General features: G+C 41.4%; 1 protein-coding gene across 1 annotated transcript in view; it reads left to right on the top strand.

The window, feature by feature from the left end:
* Nucleotides 1-20,871, top strand: part of COL19A1 (collagen type XIX alpha 1 chain) — a 352,005-nt gene that overhangs the window by 229,586 nt on the left and 101,548 nt on the right. The window contains exon 15 of the mRNA XM_065888668.1: nt 17,257-17,310. Coding sequence (XP_065744740.1) covers nt 17,257-17,310 — 54 coding nt within the window. The remainder of the gene's footprint in view (nt 1-17,256; nt 17,311-20,871) is intronic.

The following is a 20,871-nucleotide window of genomic DNA, read 5'->3' as shown; positions in this document are numbered from 1 at the left end:
AGATAAAATGGAAGTTAATGGGTAAAGTGTGACCAAGAGTCTGACTTAGCTTTTTAAGGCCTGAACGTCCATTTTACACAATATGATGGGTATAGGTGTGTAGATAGGCAAACAAGAAGATACAGTTGAAGGTAGTCCAGGAAGGGTCTGTGAAGAGAACTTTCATGCCCAGCTTAGGCTCACGCTGACCAGCGTTCTTTGGGTAAGATGATGACTAGTCTTGACATGGCTAAAGCTGACTTGATCACAAAACTGCCAGATTTGGGACCATCTCATCAACTGTTGGTGCTATTATTACAGTGATAACAATAATATATGCACTATTGTAGCAATAAAAATAATATGTATGGTAATTCTGTATTACCCTGTCTACTCACAACATCCTCCTGTATTAAGGATTATTCTCTCCACTTGTCAGATGAGGACATGAGGCTTAAAGAACTTAAATGATTTGTTCAGGATCACGGAGCAAGAAATTTTTAGAGTCAGGTTCTAACAGAAGTCTGTTGCCAAACCCTGGTCCCACAATAGCCGTTTTTCAGACTTTGTGTCATGACCCATTAGCAGGTCAGAAATTGGCTTAATGGATCACAATCCGTTTTGGTTTTTTTTTTTTAAGAATTAGACAAATACAACAGAATATACAAAACAGTTTAATCAATCTTGAGGAAAATGGGTGGTGTCAGAAGCTATTCTGCCTGTTTTCTCTGCCCAGCCCTCCTCAGTCTGCGGCTGCCTTGATTCACTCCCTCCCAGCCCCTTCACCTTTCCTGCTCTCCCTGACTACAACTCATGCACGTGAAGGTTAGCTGGTGGGGGAGATGCTTCTTCTGCTGTAGAGTGGCCTGGGTGGTGGTAGTCAAGGCCACCCACAAACCCAGCCAATGGAAGGAGGGCCATTTATCATTTGATTGGTTAATGTCTCGTATGGGGATCTGGTTCCTTGAACTTTGTATTAATAAAATGTTAAACTCTGCATCACCTCACCAGTGAAAGCCCTTGGAGGTCACAAGTTCTGGAGTGATGCAGATTCCTGGGTAAACCCTGGCTCTGTGACCCAGGGAATGCTACCCACCTTCTCTGAGCCTCTGTCTCTTCAGTTATACAATGGAAATGATGCTAATGATGCCTGTCCCCAAATGATGATTAGAAAAATATATGCGTAAACAACCAGTTCAGGGCCTATCACACAACAAGGGCTCAATGACCACTATTTATGATATCATACTTACAAAATTAATTTCCTAGTCTTTGAGCACAACAAAATCCACTAGCACTAAAGCCACGGAAACCGTTTAGTGGTTCCTTTAGAATCCCAGAGACTTTTGTGGATTTGTCACCTAGCATAGTTTTGGCCTGAAGAAAGGAACCAGTCACCAGGTGTTCAGGGGCTGAAATCCAGCCCGTGACCCACTAACCAACTGTGTGTCCAGTGTAGGGCTGCAGCCACCAGGAGGAAGGGTACCTTTTTCTCATTTGCACGAAAGCACTGGATCAGCCACTGATGGCCCATCTTCTGGGTCATCAAAGTCAGCACTACTGTGTGGGAGCCAGAAGTGCCATTCAGTGGACTTTTCCATTTAATAAAGTGCTAGATGAATACATTTTCACTGTAATGGGTCCCCCCAGATATTTGGTATTCTAGAACAGTTGTGAGAGGTTCTTTGTTATACAGACGCCATACTGTCAAGCCTCACATCAGGGCTAAACTATTTATAACATAGGTCAACAGAGTATTTTTTGAAGTGTTTTATGGACTGCAGATGTTTCAAAAGGATTCTTCATTCTTTATCCTCCCATTCCTTGATGTTATGAAATATGCCAGAAGGCTTTTTTAAGGTCACCATATATCTAGCTTATTGAAAATGGATACTCTATTTCAAAGCTCTAAGAAACTGATACTTGGGATCAGTAGACCCAGATTTAATTTCGGCTTTTGCTCAGTTTACATTTTAAACTCCATTTAAAAATATTTCTCATTATCGTGCTGTTACAGAGACCACTAATGTTTTGTGTAACCAGAAGTCTTTTATCCCCAACTAGGTGTTTTAAAATTTAGCTGCATAAATTGAAATATTGGAAGTGAGTTACGCTGTTGAAACACTAATCAAATGTTAATAACTGAATTGACATTTTACAGGATAAAGGTTTTCCACGAGAGAAAAATGAAATGGTGCTAAATTCCTGAATTCCTTGGGCCGTTGGTTCTTTTCTTGGGTGAAAGACTTGAGCAACACTAAACCCCAATACAGAAAACCTGAAAAAAACAATGGAGAGTGCCTTATAATAAAATAAATAGCATTACATTTTCTGTACTTATGTATTTTGCTACTTTGGAAATATTTTTATTTGGAAATGTTATCTATACACACTCTCTCTCTCTCTCTCTCTCTCTCTCTCAAACATTCCCAACAAGGATAGATCTTTTTTTTTTTTTGCAGTACGCGGTCCTCTCACTGTTGTGGCCTCTCCCGTTGCGGAGCACAGGCTCCGGACGCACAGGCTCAGTGGCCATGGCTCACGGGCCCAGCCGCTCCACAGCATGTGGGATCTTCCCAGACGGGGGCACGAACCCATGTCCCCTGCATCGGCAGGCAGAGTCCCAACCACTGCGCCACCAGGGAAGCCCAAAGATAAATCTTAAAAACATAATATTGAGTACAAAAAAATTTGTTAAAGGATACATACAAAAAATAATTTTTACAACTTTCAAAATATTGGGCACTACTTAGTTATTCATATATATAAATATATATGTATATATATGTGTGTGTGTGTGTGTGTGTGTGTGTGTGTGTTTATTGAGTACATGAACCAGAAGGGTGACATCCAATTCGTGAGAGTAGTTACACCTCAAGAGGAGTGAGGGAAACAAGACTACAAGAAAGGACTCCCATTTAATCTGTAACATTTTATTTATTTTAAAAAAGACTTGAAGAAAAGATTGCAAAATACTACCAGTTGTTAATTCTGTGCTGTGGGAAGATAATCATTTGTTATGTTATTCTTTTTATAGACCTGCATTTTAAAAATTTTTTCAGCAAAATAATTGCAAAGTACTAATGAAAGTTTTGTCTTGTGTTCTCTACAACAACACTAACAAAAATAATGATTACAAACACCACCAGGGCTTCCCTGGTGGCGCAGTGGTTGAGAGTCCGCCTGCCGATGCAGGGGACGCGGGCCGGGAGGATCCCACATGCCGCGGAGCGGCTGGGCCCGTGAGCCATGGCTGCTGAGCCTGTGCATCCGGAGCCTGTGCTCCACAATGGGAGAGGCCACAGCAGTGAGAGGCCTGCGTACCACAAAAAAAAAAAAAAAAAAAAAAAAAAAACAATCACCAGATCCTAAAGAATTTTTGAGACATAATTAATCCCACAGTTTTGGTGTTGATCCTTGTCTAATAAAAGTACAGTAATGAATGAGATCACACTGTTTTCCTCATTAGTACAGGCTCTTCATTTGCCTGGTACCTTTTCAAAGCGTTACACTTAATTCCATTTTAATTGTTAGCTCAGGCCAAAAATTAGAACAAGTATTTCTTGAGCACCTACAACTTGCCAGGCATTATTGTAGCCACTGGAGTTAGCCAATGAAAACAATAGACTGGGACTCAGCAAATGATGGCCCTTAGGCCAAATCTGGTCCATGTGTTTTTGTAAATAAAGTTTTATTGGAACACATCCACGCTCATTTGCTTACGTGTTGTCTATGACTATTCTACAACAACAGAGTATTGTGCCAGACTGAAATATTTACTCTCTTACCCTTTACAGGAAAACTTGGCCAACCCCTGCAATACAAAAACCTCTACCCTCATGGAGCTTGCAATCTATTACAAAGACAGACAGTAACAAAATAAATGTCTTAGAATGGTTGGTGGTGATACATGCAACTGAGAATAAGAAAGCAGGGGAAGGGGTTAGGGAGTGTTGTGAGGAGGTCAGAGAAAGCCACGTTGCAAGGATGACCTGGGAGCAAAGAACTAAGAGGTGAGGGACCAGCTCTGTGGAAATCTGGGGGAAGCAGACAGTGCCAAGACCTGAGGTGGAAAGTTCAAGGAGCTGCAGGAAGCTGTGTGGCTGGCCGGGCGTGAGAGTAGCGGATGTGGAGCAGAGCCCTGCAGGCCGTGGCAAGGAGCTGGGCTTTTGCTCTTAGTAAGGGCCCTAGTTTGTCCTTTGTAAAATCTAGAATATTAATTTCATTCCAAGAGTGAGGCCAAAGCTATGGATACCACATTTTTAGGCAAAATATTATTTATATTTGAAAATTTCAGTTCCAACCCGACTGCCATCCTACCAATTCTGACCATGTTCAGGGAAGAGAACAGGCTAGCTGATGGCTGAATATTATTACTATTTGAAAAACATTTCTGCAGACATATCTTACCCATGAGTCAGCCAGGCTGAAATATTAGTGTCAGACAGCACATTCTACGTAAAGTTTTGGTTTAGGCCAGGAGGGTAGCCTCAAAGTACTAAATTTCAAAATGAGTATTTGGGATATATTTTTCCTTGGTATTTGCCAAAAATATAATTGATCCACTAGCTCTATATCTGAATGTGTTGGACCACCTTGCGCGTGTCCCCACGCAGTGTAACCTCTCCAGGAAAGCTTGGAACCTTCTGTCCAGAAGGATGGGTGGGCACCGATGGAGAACTTGCTTGATGCCAGGCACCATCCCTCTGCCTTCAAGAAAATTTATGGGGAAAGATTATAGAAAGCTCTTTTCAAACTTTGGTATTTCTCTTACAGTAAATATTTCTCAGGTGCTCATATATTCCAGCCCAATGTTTTTAGGCAGGTATGTTATTAGTCCTTTTTTAAAATAAATAAATAAATAAACGGTTAAGGGCGAGAGATGATATAACTGGCTCAGGTTTGCTTAGCTGATAAATACAAGAGACGGTACTAATGGCCAGGTCTCTCCCTTCTTAGTACAGCGCACTTTTCCATTCTGTTTTTATTGTTAATCAATGATCAATTACTTTGTCATAAATATATGAGTTAAAATCTATATTCACCTCTACCTTTGTACAGAAAAAGCGTGACCATGGGCAAGTACACCACGTAATTAAAGTATGCCAAAATAGAAATATCAGTTTTGGCCAAGTTTAATGCAACCTCCAGCTCTTGAAAATAGTTGTGAGCTACTGTTCTCTTTTCTTCAATGTCTTTAAGCAGCCTTGATTTTTTGTGTGGAGAAAATCTGGTAGACAGGAAAGAAGAGAAATTAATACTAGACTAAAAGCTCCCCAAACCTTCAAAGGTAGGATCTGTGTCTAATTTTCTCTTTAATCTCCAATATTCATATAGTAAGCACTTAATAAATGCAGCAATGCTTATCACTGATGCAAGGTTATCTGTTTACTGAATTTCCCACTCATTTATGTTCTTCTGGAAGTTGATTTCTCATTTTGGTACAAAACAGATCTGTAATTTTTGTTTGTTTGTTTTTGTTTTTTGCGGTACGCGGGCCTCTCACTGTTGTGGCCTCTCCCGTTGCGGAGCACAGGCTCCGGACGCGCAGGCTCAGCGGCCATGGCTCACGGGCCCAGCCACCCCGCGGCATGTGGGATCTTCCCGGACCGGGGCACGAACGCGCGTCCCCTGCATCGGCAGGCGGACTCTCAACCACCGTTCCACCAGGGAAGCCCCAGATCTGTAATTTTGATTGCTTTCAACCTTAGCTCTTGTAGTTTTAGTTATCAGTGTTTCTGAAGGATTTAAATTAAGGTTCTGTCTTCAGAAACCCAGATATCCAAATGAACGTGCAACTATTACCAAATAATTTTATGTTTAGAATCATTTACACACATGACTGGATTTTCTCTTTGCCTCTGAAGATCTTGACATCAAATAGACCCCACCGCCTATGTTCTCTCCTTTAAATGGGCTTAACTCTTGTTTCTTCAATATGATTTTCTCCAAATAATCATCAGGTAAAAATATTTTATTATATGTAAGGAAAAGATAATGACATAACTACTTCCATTTATACTTTTTTCCCCAGCTTTTGATTTCTCAGCCATGATCTAACATTGAGAGTTTTTTTGCTTTCATTAGCTTCGCAGAGTTCTCATTTGTAAAGTCACTGGGACCTGTGGCCATCTGTTACTTTCAGACATCTTTATAGCTTTGATTCTATATTCTAAAAGGTGTTCAAGCTATGGCATCCTTTCGCAGTAAAGACTCTAAAGTTATTAATTAATCATAATATAAAAAAGATTATAAACTGCATTTGCATATTTCTGTGTGCATTAATTTAAACATCCTTTTTTTCCCCCCTGCAAGGTCTTTTGCTTTAGTGAGGGCAACCAACTGACAGACTGCCCATTAATCATACATATTAACGGGAGTAGTTAAAGCTTTAAAGTCTAACTCACCATTCTGTCTACAGGGACCAGTCCTTGTTTTCTAAATGTGATGACATACACTTCAGACACTGCTAATTAGGTCTTTCCCTTGAAAATTCATCCTGACATGTTTCAAGAACATATTTTTCCCTTGAGTACAAGCTCATTAAATTATAAATATCGTTATATAAGTCTTGCAGGATTACTTAAACAATGCAGCATTCTCTATTTGAAAACCATTGTTCACGGTGAAGGATGAAATAGATCTCATTTCCTTATATCATTTTTTCAGTCAAAAACAATGGACTGGGTAAATATCAGAGAATAATAGATATTATATTCAGTAACATAAGATGTTAAAGGAAGGTAAAAAATACTTCATACTTATAAATGGAAATGGGTATTAGTCAGGGTTCTCCAGAAAAATGAAATGAAAGCATCAGGATGTGTATACAGAGAGACAGAGACAGAGAGAATTGGCTCACACAGTTGTAGAGTCTTGGTAAATCCAAAATCTGTAGAGTAGTCTGGTAGGCTGGAGACCCGGTGAAGTGTTGCAGTTCAAGTCCCAAGGCCGTCTGCAGGCAGAGTTCCTTCTTGCCTTGGGGAGGTCAGTCTTTGTTCCATTCAGGCCTTGGACCAATTGGCGAGACCCACACACCTTACCGAGGGCAGCCTGCTGTGCTCAGAATCCACCACCTAAATGCTAATCTCATCCAAAAACCACCTTTACAGAAACATTCAGAAAAATGTTTGGCCAAATATCTGGGCACCACATAAACTTAACCGTCACAAAATGCTATACAGATACTCAACTCTTGATTGTCTGCACAAATGGAAGGAAATGTTCCTGCGAGCGACCTAAATCAGATAAGCTACAGTCAGTTCTGTTGAGCCTCTGAATTACATGATCAGTCTGTAGCAGCTCTACCCTAGTGGCTGCTAATCTACACAGGCAAGCGTTTCGGTCAACCTCACAATGCGGCCCCTTTACCACAACTCCCAATGGTTTCCCAAGACAATCAAAGGAAGAAAACACAAAGCCCTCACCACAGTCCTCAAGGCTCAGCTAATCTGCCCTGCCTGCCACCCATCCACGGCTTGCGTTTCTCCAGCCACCCAGGGCTTTGTTCTCACGGTTCCGTCTGCTGGATGTCCCTTCTCAGCCCTTGCACAGCCCACGGATTCGCTTGGTTCAGGTGTCTGCTGAGACCTCCCCTGATTTTTCTATCTGAAACGGCACACCACCCTATCTAACTCTGTATCCCTTTACCCTGCTTTACTTTTTATGATTTTTGTTGCTATCCAGAATTTATATCTCTACTGGTGTCGTTATCAGATACGCAGTCAGTATAACAGGGGAGGATGATCAGGGATGACACAGCCAGGTTACCCGAATTCAAGTCCCAGCTCTGCTGCATAACTGGACGTGTGACCTCAGGCAAGCTGCTCCGTCACTCAGTTGCCTCATCTGTGAAACAGAGACACCTCAAAGATATTACGAGGACTTTGAAGATATAATGAATACGTAGATATAAATTGCTTTGAACGGTGTCTGGCAGAGAGAAAGGACCAGGTGCTGTCTGCCTCTGCTAGAATATAAGCTCTCTGAGGACAGAATGGATTCAGGGTATTTCCAGAGCACAGAGAAGGATCTGGCCCACCGTAAGGACTCATTAAATGTTTGTTGAATGATTTAATGTTTGTTGAATGAATTAATGAAGGAATCTGGGAACATGCCAGCTGAGAATGGGAAATATGTTCTACAAAACACAGTGAAGAGGTGGTAGGTTGTTGGGCTGCAGGCCTAGAAGGCCTGCATTTGCCCAGCTTTAAGACCGAAGAAAGAGCCCGGAGTCAGCAACAGAGACATCAGTGGTTTCATGGATGGGGGCACTTACACGTCTGAAGCAAGGTCCTGGAGGGATTTCCAGTTATAGGGGAGTTGACATCAGGTGGAATCATCGGTTACCAGGGAAACCAGCAGAGGGACACAGGCCCTTCACCACCCCTTTGACAAGGACAGTCACTCGCTGGGGCCTGGGGCAAGTACGTAGGAAGGTCAGTCCCGTGAGTAGGTGTTGGTTAGGCTTTATGGATGTCTGTATAGGGATGGATGGATGTACGCCCGGTGTAGCAGGACGCTCGGCATAAGATGTAGCTGCGGTTTCTGCCTGAAGGATACTTCTCTAAAGGAGACTGAGAAGTCAAAGGAGAACATAAAAAGAATCCAGCAAATGACCCACAGCTGGGGCTGGCAGGGCTAACTGAGGTACCAGCTTTCCCAAGATACCCTAACCTTATTCTGGGAAAAGGTTGGAGCTGAAGGAGAAAGAGACTGTAGGAAAGCAGCTGGAAGAGGTCAGACTCAGAGTTCCTCTTACCCAGTCACACTGGCAAGTGACCTTGGGTGTCAGGTTTAAGGAAGTGAAAAGAGTATTCAAGTCAAGAAAAAACATACCCAGTATTTACATAATGGCATGTCCACAAGCATTCAGTTTTTGAAGGTCATCAATACAGAGTCCCAATACTTAAGTCCATCATGAAAGCACAAGGAGTGGCAGGCTGGGAAATGCCTTCCAAGCCCAGTTGCTTGAAAGGTTGGCTATAAGTATCAGAGGACAAAAGGACCAAAGAGGACACACATCTGTATGGGGGCACAAGTGTCCAGGGAAGCTGTCCCTGTCTGAGGGGACTCTTCAGGGTCTAGCACCCCATCTCATTGCCAAGGGGGTGCAGATGGCTTCCTCCACCCGCATTTCCCTCCCATCCCATCCCGGTGACCAACCCCCCGCCACTTCCCCTGTCAAACGAAAGGCTGAGAGAGTTACTGAAAGGTTTGGGAAGCAACTTAATTCTCACCTTCCCTCCCCGGAACTCCTGAGTTTACCTACAGCCAAATGAACAACACTCTCCAAATAGCTGTTGTCAATAGCTGTCCCTCCTCTTCTATGCTGAAAGCAAGATCCAGGCCTTATTCATATATTTTCCCCTAGAACAGTACATAAAACACAGACAGTACATTTCTGCTGAATAAATTTACTCAGTTTTTGGATAGGGTTTGAAGTGGGCATTTAAATATCCAAGTGGGATTTAATCCATTAAATTTAAGTTGATGGATTAAGAATTACGCACTGAAAGTTCTTCTGTATCAAAATTGGGTGACCTTCATACTTGCATCTTACGGATCCTTGGGGATTCGCTCTGTTTACGGGCGGTTATTGAATAGCTGCAAAATGTATTCCTATGAATTTATTCGGTGTTGCTCAATTCAGTCTTTCTCTTTGAAACTGCAGTTCTAAAATTCCACCCCTTGAGGGTACATTTCATCTGTTAAAGTATGTGACTCAAAAATACTGAAAATGCACTTCTATAAATTTAGCTTCATTGAAATCAAGATATGAAATGTCATTAATGATTTCTTTGTTCCAGTGCTGACTGGTAAGGCTGAATTCCTTCTTATACAACGGCTCAAGCTCTGACCCATCTGAAATTTGTTGAGGAACCTCATCACATAATTTTCATGTTAACATTTCTTTTAAATAAGACACTAGCAGTTTATGTGCATTATTTGTCCCTCTACGTGTTGATTTCATCCACTCTCTAAGTCTAAAAATGTAACCGTTTCCTGAATAAAAATGAAAGATGCTTGTGGCCTTATGAGTGCTTGGAGATGAGGACCCCAGGGCATGGGCATAGTTCTCGGACAAGGAAGGCAGAGTCCAAGCCCGATTCTCCTCCTCCGGCCTGCAAGCATCCCCCTGTGAACTTCCAAATATGGAGGGAGCATCCACCCTCTCACTGCCGCACAATAAAATGTATCACAGATGGTCAGGAAGCAGCTAAGCCGTGCCCTATGGTGCCCCACCCCTGAGCCGGGATGAACCAAGTGCATTGGCTGAGGTTGGCAAAGGCAGGCATAGAAAACAGAGCCCGCGATTGGGACAGAGAGAGTTGGTGGTTTGGCAAGACCGTCGGGAGTCCAGTCTAAGTGGAAGGTTGTGGTTATCCTGCTGGCGCGAGGCAAAGGCAAGCAGCCATCAGGGGAGCAGCTGAGAGAACTAGAAAGACCTGAATTCCCAAAAGGGCAAAGTCGTAAGGTGATGGGACATTTAAAAATCTGGCTTGGTGGTGAGAAAACAAGAGAAACTCAACAATTAGAGCGGCAAAGTAACTGAAATCGTGAATGACCAGGCTATGCCCCCCCAAGGACACCTTCATCCTGAGGGTTACGGGTTTTAAGATCAGACACACTTGGGGTTAAATTTTAGCCCCACCAACTAAGAGCAGGGCGATTTGGAGCTAGACGTTTAACCTTTCGTTCTCTGTAAAATGGGAACCGTATCACTCACCCACAGTAGTTTGGAGCAGATTAAATGAAATAGCGTAAGTCCATGCTTAGCACTCAGGGCTTGGCCCATGGCAAGCATTTGATCAATGGTAACCATTTTAATAATCATTTGTCATAGACTTTTATGTTTCTTGGTACATGCACAGCTTGGAGCACACAAGGAAAAGGTGATTTGGGGTTCATCCAGTCAGAAGGGACTTAAGAGGTCAGACCTTAATTATACTTATCTTCGTGACCAAATTGATGCCACCATGATAACTTCATAGGAATGCTAAGCAGTGACTGTAGACCACGCTGACCACAGACCAGACCATCTGGCCCAGTCAAATGTTTCGATGAAGTGTTACCGTTTATTCAGATTGTCATTTACTCAGTTATAGCTGAGGGGGTTTAGTTAATATTGTCACATTTCTAACTTGTTTTGAAAAGCCACATTAGTTACTGGTAGAGTCCATCCAAAGGGGAAAAAAAAGGAAGAGAACAGGGCTTCCCTGGTGGCGCAGTGGTGGAGAGTCCACCTGCCGATGCAGGGGATGCAGGTTCGTGCCCCGGTCCGGGAAGATCCCACATGCTGCGGAGTGGCTGGGCCCGTGAGCCATGGCCACTGAGCCTGTGCGTCTGGAGCCTGTGCTCCACAACGGGATAGGCCACAGCAGTGAGAGGCCCACGTACCGTAAAAAAAAAAAAAAAAAGGAAGGGAACAGAGAGGTGGGGAAATTGTGACATGATTTAGAAATTTTAAGATCCCAACCTAATATGGATTCATCTTCCCTTAGCTCTAAACCTGTTTCAGATTCTTTGTTCATGTTGAATTACATCCTCTTGCCGTGTCCTTACAAGAGCCACTTGTCTGATCCCTGAAATAAGGAGACCATTATGACCAGCCTCATTGCTGTCTTAGATGTATCTTTAAAGATGTTAAGAAATAAAATTCACTTAAGATGTTATGCATTCCTCATGTAAGTATTCCGTTCCCATTTTTTCACATATCGTTGATTTCAAAATGTGCTAACCTTTTACATCGGTCATTAATCTTATTTCCGTTCACCATGTAAAAAAAGAAAACTAAACTTCCCAGATGGTCTGTAATGTTTTCCTGTGTAATTAACACCTACTTCACAGTTGCGGGTGCCAGTCAAGGCCCTGTCTCCTCTTCCCCGACATCTCCTTGGTACCTTGTTCAGGCTGAGTTGATGCCTAAGGCTGTGCTGAATACACACATGGGAACGGGGGAATTCTGGAGAGGAGCCAGCTGCATGAGAAGACCTGGCAATTTAGAGAGATTACTTACACACGCGTCTCCTCTGTGGGCTTGAGGGCTGCATACCACCCTTTATTTCGGTACGATTACTACTGGAACTTGTCCTCGTCATCATCATCAACAGCAAAAACCATCTGTCAGATAAGTACCAGTCGCCCATTATTTGCATTCTTCCCTTCTTAATGCTCCTGGATGGTCAAGTGTTTATAAATCAAGTGGCTAATTTAAGATACATGTGCTCTCATACTGCAAGTCATCCTGGAAGCATCAGGTTATTTTTACTGTTGAAAATCTGTAGATGTCATTTATTTAAATAGGCCTGGGTTTGTTTTTTTTTTTTCCTTCCTGATCGTATTGACCCTCTGTGGTCATGTACACAGCAAATGCAGATGGATGAAGTCATCTGATAATTCAAATAAAATCACTCATCGTGGAAATCTCCTGGTTTCATTTTTTTTTAATTTTTATTGAAGTATAACAAACATTCAGAAAAATGTATGTATCCTAAGGAGACCACTTGTTGATTTTTCACAAATCGAGAACACGCTTGTAACCTGCACACAGTTCAAGAAACAGAACGTCTGCATCTTAGTCTGATGATCTCAGTCGCTCCCCGCTCCCACATGGGTGACCTATTGCAACTTCTAACAGCTTAGCTTAGTGTTGCCTGCTTTTATTCCTTATATGAATTGATCAACGTTGTGTTTACACAATTTAACCATTTTGTTGCATATAGTTGTATTCCATTCATTTCCGTTGTTATATAGTATTCCACTGTATGAATAATCTACAAGTTACTTTTTCTATTTCTACTCTTAATGGGCATCTGGATTGTTGTTTTAGATGAAAAAAATCCCCTATGCAAGGTTGACAGTTGGTTACGTTTCTTAACTGATACACAACACAGATTTTAGAAGGTTTTCTTGGTATATTGTCAACATTTTTAAATGGAAAACAAAATGGATAATTGGATAAAGGTTGGTAGAAGGGCAGGGAGAAAAGGAACTAACATTTATTATTCCCACTGTGTCAGATATTATAGTAGGAGTGATGTTGTTGTTGTTTTTAATTGTGGAGAAAAACACGTAGCATAAAATTTACCATCTTAACCATTTTCAGCTGTACAGTTCATTTGTGTTCAGTACAGCCGCACTGTCGTGAAAAGATCTTCAGAACTTTTTCATCTTGTAAAACTAAAACTCTGCTCCCATTAAATGACTTCCCCTATCCCCCGCCCCCCAGCCCCTGGCCACCACCATTCTACCTTCTGCTTCTGTAAATTTGGCTACTCTAAGTACCTCATATAAGCGAAATCATACGGTATTTGTCTTCTACTGACTTATTTCACTGTGCCTATTTCAATTGGCATGATGTCATCAAGGTTTACCCGTGTTGTAGCATGTATCAGAATGTCCAATATTCCATCGTATGTGCCACATTTTGTTTATCCACTCATCTGTTAATGGACGTTTGGATTGGTTCTACCTTTTGGCTATTCTGAATAGTGCTGTGTGTGAACACAGTGTGCAGGTATCTCTTCACGACCCTGTTTTCAATTCCTTTGGATATAGACCCAGAAGTGAGATTTCTGGATCACATGGTCATTCTACTTTTCATTATTTTAAAAATCTGCGCAGTGTTTTCCATAGCAGTTGCTCCATTTTACAATCTCGCCAGCAGTGCGCGAGCATTCCGGTTTCTCCAGATCCTCACGAACGCTTATTTTGTTTTTTGAAACTAGCCATCCTAACGGGTGTGTGCGTGGCAGGAATTTTACACATGATCTCTTTTTTAATTCTTCGCAAACAGGCTTCAATGTGTAAGTACCAATTTTACAGCAAGGACATCTTGACACAAGAACCTTCCATAAAAGAAAAGGCTGGGATTCCAATCCAGGCGGTCCTGAAGTTGACAATGGGGTTTTTATTCTTAAAGTTCCACGCAGTCACAAAACCAACCCAGCTCTTTTGTTCTGAGCTACAAGGTTTACAAGATTAAGGGCTATACAAGATTGCCTGATTTTAAATATGAAATAAGAGTTTGAGGTTTAGAACAGGAGTTCTCACAGTGTGGTCTCAAGGCCAGCAGCATCAGTACTGCTGGGAACTTGTTATAAATGTGAGTTCTCGGGTCCCACCCAGGACCTGCTGAGTCAGAAACTCTGGAAGTGGGGAGAGCAATCTGTGTCTGCTAGGTCTCCCGAGGATGCTGGTGTGTGATCGGGTTAGAGCACCACTGGGCTTAAATCATTAGACAAATACCTAAACTGCAGTTTGATAACCTTTACACTGTTGCCAAACAGGAAACATGTGTGTTGAGCACTTTGAGGTTTCCAGGGCAACCTGATATGGTAAATCTGCCTTTTATGCTTCATACTCCCGATTTTCAGAAAAGTATTGGCTTAGCCCAATTGTAATGCTGCTGAAACCATCCATTTGGAGATTGAGCCAGACTCCAACTGATCAATTGCTTCTGAACAAATGGCCACCTGGGACCAGGCACCCTAGCCAGGAAGGCTGCACCCAGCTCAGCATTTTTCTGTTATGTGCTGGGATTTTCATCCCAACCCACATCCGAGTGCCCACTTCTTGTCTCACTTTACAGTGGGTCTAGAATGACGGGCCTGAAATAAGAGGAGACAGAAGTGGAAAGAAACACGCAAAAACAGCCCCTCTATCGACGTCAGGAGGGTATTCCCTGGCCCTCCCAGGCACAGCCCCAGCCCCAGAGTATGGAATCTAAAAAAGCCTAATTCATCGACACAGAGACAATGTTGTCTGCCAAAGGCTGAGGAAGGGGAAATGAGGAGATGCCGGTCAAAGTGCACAGACTTCCAGTTAGAAGATGAATAAGTTTGGGGATCTAATGTACAGCATGGTGACTATAGTTAACAATATTGTGTTTATACTTGAAAGTTGCTGAGAGAGTAGAGTTTAAATGTTCTCAACACACACACACAAATGGTAATTATGTAGGCTGGCGGGGGTATTCACTAACTTTATTCCTAACGTATAAGTGTATGAAGGCATCACTTGTACACATGAAACTTACACAATGTTACATGCCAATTATATCTCAGTAAAGCTGAAAAAGAAAAAAGTATTCAAATCTGCTTCAGGATATTACTAGAAATTCAAGCCTAGAAACCACATTTAAACTGAAAATACATGCTGGCTGAAGTCAGCTGTGTACAGTATGTTCCAATAATTTGACGACCCTCAAAAACATCTTACCTGCATGTCTACTGTTAGCAAGGAGGCATAAAGACAATCAGCGTTCCCCTGTGCTCTTCCAGAGACACATCCGCACACTCTTGACAGTCGCAAGGCTTTGAACAATGATGTAAATCAAGAGTTTGGAAGCTTGCCCGTACCATACTGAACCATGAATGCGTCTACTCCTCATGTTAAGACATGACAATGTTATGCTACAATATCTGAGACTTGGTTTATCTTAAACGTTAACTCTGTGGTAAAAGTTGATCAGTAACCTCATTTTCTCCACTTCCTGCCCAAATCAATATATATGTCTCCTTTAAGGAAAGGAGACTGCACACAAAGTTTATCCTATGGTTTTAACTTACCTCAACCTAAAAGAAAGAACCAATCACCTACTCCAATGTCACCGATTTTGTTTCTTTGTGCTCTTGTAAATGGATACATGCCTCCACTTTCCAAGTAAACGTTTTATCATTGATTAATCTTCAGGGGCTGATTGACTTGCACTTACTAAAAGACCCAATATGTTGATTTTCAGAATGTATAAACTGCAAAACAAGAAAATGATGTCCATGTGTGTAACTCTTATTCAGTACACAGAATATTCAATTATATATTCATTCCAATCTTACAACCCCCCAAAGGAAATCCAAGGTTCAGATCTCTAAAACAGAAGGTACATGAAAATAACTACTCATTTTATTTCTGGTTTTAATGAAATTTTTAAAAAATCTGTTCTGTAGTTGTTAGCCAGGATCTTTTATGAATACAGCTGCCATTTTTATATGGAGTCCTTGACAGTAGGTACTCAACTTGCCTTCAGCAATTAATGCAAGCATTTCCCACCCAATCACAGTGTCGCATTTGCTTACCTACCTTCCAGACCTTACTCTGCTGCTTCAGTGGGTATTGCATTTCCTACCCAACTCCAAGCTTAGCTGAAGGCCAGAAAGATCAAGCCTGACTCTTTCAGAACAAGAAAATCCGTCAGTGAAATGGGCCTTTCCCTGTTTATGCTTACAATTCTCCCCAAAAAGAGTTGAAAGATCAGCCTAATACTTTTACCTTTTAAGTAACAACAAGCCTTAATATGTGTTAACATACTACCAATATGGTAATAAAATAAAGTTATTAGTAACAATGAAACAGAATTAGAAAACCTGCTCAGAAATGCTTCTCATTCAAAATGTGTGCTATCCATACCTAAGCTTGCTTCCTTCTATGATAAAGGAAAGAAAATAATTAAGAAAATAAATGTATAATAAATCAATGTTGTTTAAATGCTATAGATACCCAGGTACTTAGAAATGTCATTCTGGCTCTTGCAGTTGGAATTTAGCTAGTTGTGAACTTGGGGAGTTAACATTCACTTACAATAATGAAGATTAATAAGCAAGGAGTGAACATTTTATTTCACTTATAAAACAGCTTAATCATCCAAAGGGAAGAAAAGAGCTAGTTAATGTGCTTTTCACAACATATATAATTATAATATGGCTTACGGAAGTGCTTTTCAAACTTTGAGTGTGAGTATGAGTATTACCTGAAGGGGTTTTTTAAATGCATATTCATGGATCCCTTCCCCAGAGATCCTAAACCAGTAAGTCCAGGATGGAGCCCAGAAAAGTGTATTTTTAATACCTGATAGCACCCTCAGGAAGCTCCTATAAAATTGGAATTCAGATCACTCTTTGAGAAATACCAATTTAAGATGATAAAAGCATTTATTATTGCACCTGAACCCACTGAATTATCAGATAAAATGCCCATCTTAGACCATCCTTCAGATACTTTATATTACTTTGCTAGAGTACCAAAGTAGACAGCCTTTAAAGGGCTGCTAATAAGAGTCACAGTTTATTCATTCCAGGCACTGTTTTTCTCATCTTGGCTGTTAAAAATGGTCTCAGAGCTTTTAGACTTCACAGGTCTTTAAAGGTCATGTGGATTTGGAATTGTTTTTTAACTTTTAGATTAATTTTTAGTCTTTAAAATTGCCATTTACTATTGTCTCATCTTAAAATAAAATGGAATCACAGTAGCTGTTGTCTGTTTCTCTTTGGTTTCTAGGGAAGACGAGGAAAACCAGGTCCTCCAGGAAAACCAGGGCCTCCAGGACCACCTGTGAGTAAACAGTAGGGTATTTCATGAGTCTCTCTGTACTGCTGTGTGTTCATCTAAAGGTTTTCTTAATCCCCTGTAGATAATAATTTCCATCTTTCCACTGTTTCACGTGGTTGTGCTCCCTACACCTCCCACCACCAACAACCAAGAGATCAGGGAGGCTGGTGGCCGGCTGCACCCCCTGCCCTCTTCATTCCTGGACAGGAGCAAGTGTACTGCCTGCATGGGCACCCCAAGCCGAGTCCCAGATCAGCAACCCCTGTGCTGAGCCCACCTGAGCCCCATCTCCTCAATTTCTTAACATCCAGGCTGGTGGGCAGTCAGACATGTGGGGAAGTGTGTCTACTTTTCTTGACACAGCTATTTTGCCAGTAGAATTTCATAGAATATTGTTGCTAAAGGGAGCCATAAAGATCGTGTAGCCAATCAGCTGATCTCATCCTTTATCCCAAGCTTCTAGAGGAAGTGTGCAATTTCTTGTGTTTCTGCTAACTCTTCAACCCACTAGAGTCTGGTTTATGTCCAAGCTACTCCGCTGGCCCTGCATTCTCCATGATCACCAATATCTCTGAGTCACGAGATTCCCTGAGTGCCTTTCAGGCTTCACCTTATTTCACTGCTGTATAGGAACTGACGCTGTTGACTGTTCTATCCTTGAAACTCTCTATTCTCTTGGTTCATTGACGCTGATCGTTTTCTCCTACCTTTGAGGCCATCCTTTTTGTCTCCTTCCGTAAAGCTGTTCCCCCTTCCCTTATTTATATGTTGTATGGTTTAAAGAATCCCAGTCTTCTATTTCCACGCAGACATTCCTCCTGAGTTCCAGGCTCCTACACCCCACGGCCTGCTCAGTATCTCCACTTGGAGGTCTCCTATGTACTACAAACATAGCCTGTCTGAAACTAAACTCTAAAAATGACCCTAGATTTTTTTTCTCTCTCTCATCCTCCACATCCAAATAGTTCCTAAATCATGTCAATTCTACTTCCCATCAGCTCTCATTCCTCATACCACTGCCTTATTTAGGCCCTTGTCAATTTGTATCTATATTTTTGTAGGCTTCTCCCAGCTGTCTCATTGCCTCTACCTTCTACAAGCGGGGTAATACTTCTAAATCATAACTCTGATCACGTAGCTCTTTGGTTGAAAACTCTTTAATAACCTCCCTTTCCTTCCAGATGGATTCCATATCTTCTGCAGCCATTCTAGTCCCTTCAAAGTTTGTCCTTTTCCTATCTTTGTCTATCCTCCTCTGTGCCCTTTCTTCTTTTGCAACCTGTAGTGTCATCTTCCTTTATGATCTCAAAATGCCACACATTGCAAATGTTCTCCCCAAGGCCCAGGTGAGCTTCCCCACCTGCAGGACTCAGCTCAGACCCCAGGTCTCCCACGAAGCCCTTGCCGGTGCTCCCAGCACAGCATGAGAGGTGTCATCCTCCGCAATCTTATAAGCTTATGCCTCCTGCAGACAGAGCACATTGTTTTGTGACTCCTATTTTCCTTGTCTTTCTGACCACTGCCCTGTGAATATTTGTTGAACCTCTATTTTATCATCATTGTCTAGCACAGTTTCTGGCATGTAGCATGTAACTGTTAATTATTTAATGAATGAGTCAACAAATGAATATACTTCATAGATGAGAAAATCAAGACGGGAAAATAAGTGACTTTTTAAAGGCTAGAACCACCTGCGCCACCACTAGAGGGCTCTAGACTGAGCTCCTTAGGAGTCACTTAGGGTGTGGCCACATGCCAAAGGTGAAAAAGATTGCTGCTCTGTCAATGATTTCATTTCATCCATTTAGCCGTTCAAGTAAATTGTTCTCTTAGCAATATGCTGGTGTCAGTTGATACTGGTTATGAAACAACTGGGGGGGGAAATGGCATCAATTGGACGTCCTGGAATCCAGTCTTTAAAGGAATCAGCTCTGTTGATTTTTATCCCAAATTTTCTGGCAAAAGAGAGAACTTATTGTAGGATTTTCGGTAATTGTCTCGTGCTATAAACAAGAAAAGCTGGTACAAGCTAACAGGCAAGATTAGACTTTCCCATAGTTTTCTAAATGCATGAGGAATTTGAATGATGAAGGCCTTTATGACAGGCTTGCCAAATGTCTAGGAGAGAAGAGGATTACACCACATCCTGGAATGAGTCCTCAGCTGTAGATCAAATGAGTTTACTGAACAATTTAGAAGATTAAGAAATATGCGACCATATGAAGGAGTTTATAACATTCAATTCCACAGGTTCTGATTGCCAGAGTGTTTGGGAGAGAGAGGTACTTATTTTATTTCAAGTATTAGATTTAGAATTTAAACTCAGCTATGGGTCTGACACACAGTGTTCATTAAATCCTGAGTACACGGTATTTAAAAGAAAAGTGGTTTATTATCTTTTGTAATATAATAAAATACCAATTTGTTAGACTACCAAAAAAAGGGGGAAATTCTATTCAAAAAAGAAAAGGATTTTATTCATGGGTCAGCTCTTGTTTAAAAAGAATTATTAGACTATATCATCCGCTCATTTTTGTATAAGAATTGTGGTTTATGGAAACTCTTTGTCTTTTTGATTGTGGGATAACTCCTCTAGTGGATTAAATATCTTTTGTCTGATACAAGTATTATCAAAACTCTATCTTGGGGTACATTTTTCACCAGCTTTTGTATTTTTTTTAAGTTATTCACATAATAGATGACATGCATACCACCATACTGCAAAAAGTCCTATGAAGCACCTTGTCATTCTTACAGGAATTAGTTAAGGGAAGCATTGAAAAGAAAGGTGAAATACCTGGCTTCCCACATTCTTCTATGCCACCTTCATGTTTAATTTCCCTAAACATAATGTACTTTAGCAAGAGGACTGTTATTTCCCAAATGGTTAGAAATGAACAGAGTTCTTCAAAATCAGTCCTTTCAAGATCATATTAACTAACATTTTAAGAAAATGAGCTTATACAAAAATCAACCTGCTTCTAATTCACATCATTTAATAGTTTCACCAACTATTAAACATTTATTTAAGGCCTCCTATGTGCCTAACACTGTTGGGAGCTAGGCTTGCAAAAATGAATACGATGTGGTCCTTGCCCTTCAAGTATTTAAGTTTAACTCACAGAAAATGTGAATAGAGGAAGAAAACTTAGAAAAGATAACGCCAGGGTGGTTTTCTTCTGGAATTGACAACTGAAGCATAAAGGTTGAGCCTTAAAAACAAGGAGGAATTCCTGCTCATCATGACACAATGACACATGGATGAGCCTGGAGGACGTTATGCTGAGAGAGATAAGCCAGTTCACCGAAAGACAAAGACTGCGTGGCTCCACTTTTTGAGATTTCTAAAATGGTCAGACTTACGGAAGCAGAGAACATATAGGGGTGGGAGTACTGGGGAGTGTTATTCAACAGGTATAAAGTTTCAGTTATGCAGGATGATTACATCCCAGAGATCTGCCCTACGACATAGTGCCTATAGGTAGCCATGCAGTATTGTGCGTTTCAAAACTTGTTAAGAGGGTAGATTTCATGTTAGGTGTTCTTACCACACACATGCACACA

Source organism: Phocoena phocoena, chromosome 12 (genome assembly GCF_963924675.1).
Source record: "Phocoena phocoena chromosome 12, mPhoPho1.1, whole genome shotgun sequence".
Classification (NCBI taxonomy): Eukaryota; Metazoa; Chordata; class Mammalia; order Artiodactyla; family Phocoenidae; genus Phocoena; species Phocoena phocoena.
Note: the sequence above shows the minus strand (reverse complement) of the source record. Positions and strands in the feature narration are given on the sequence as shown.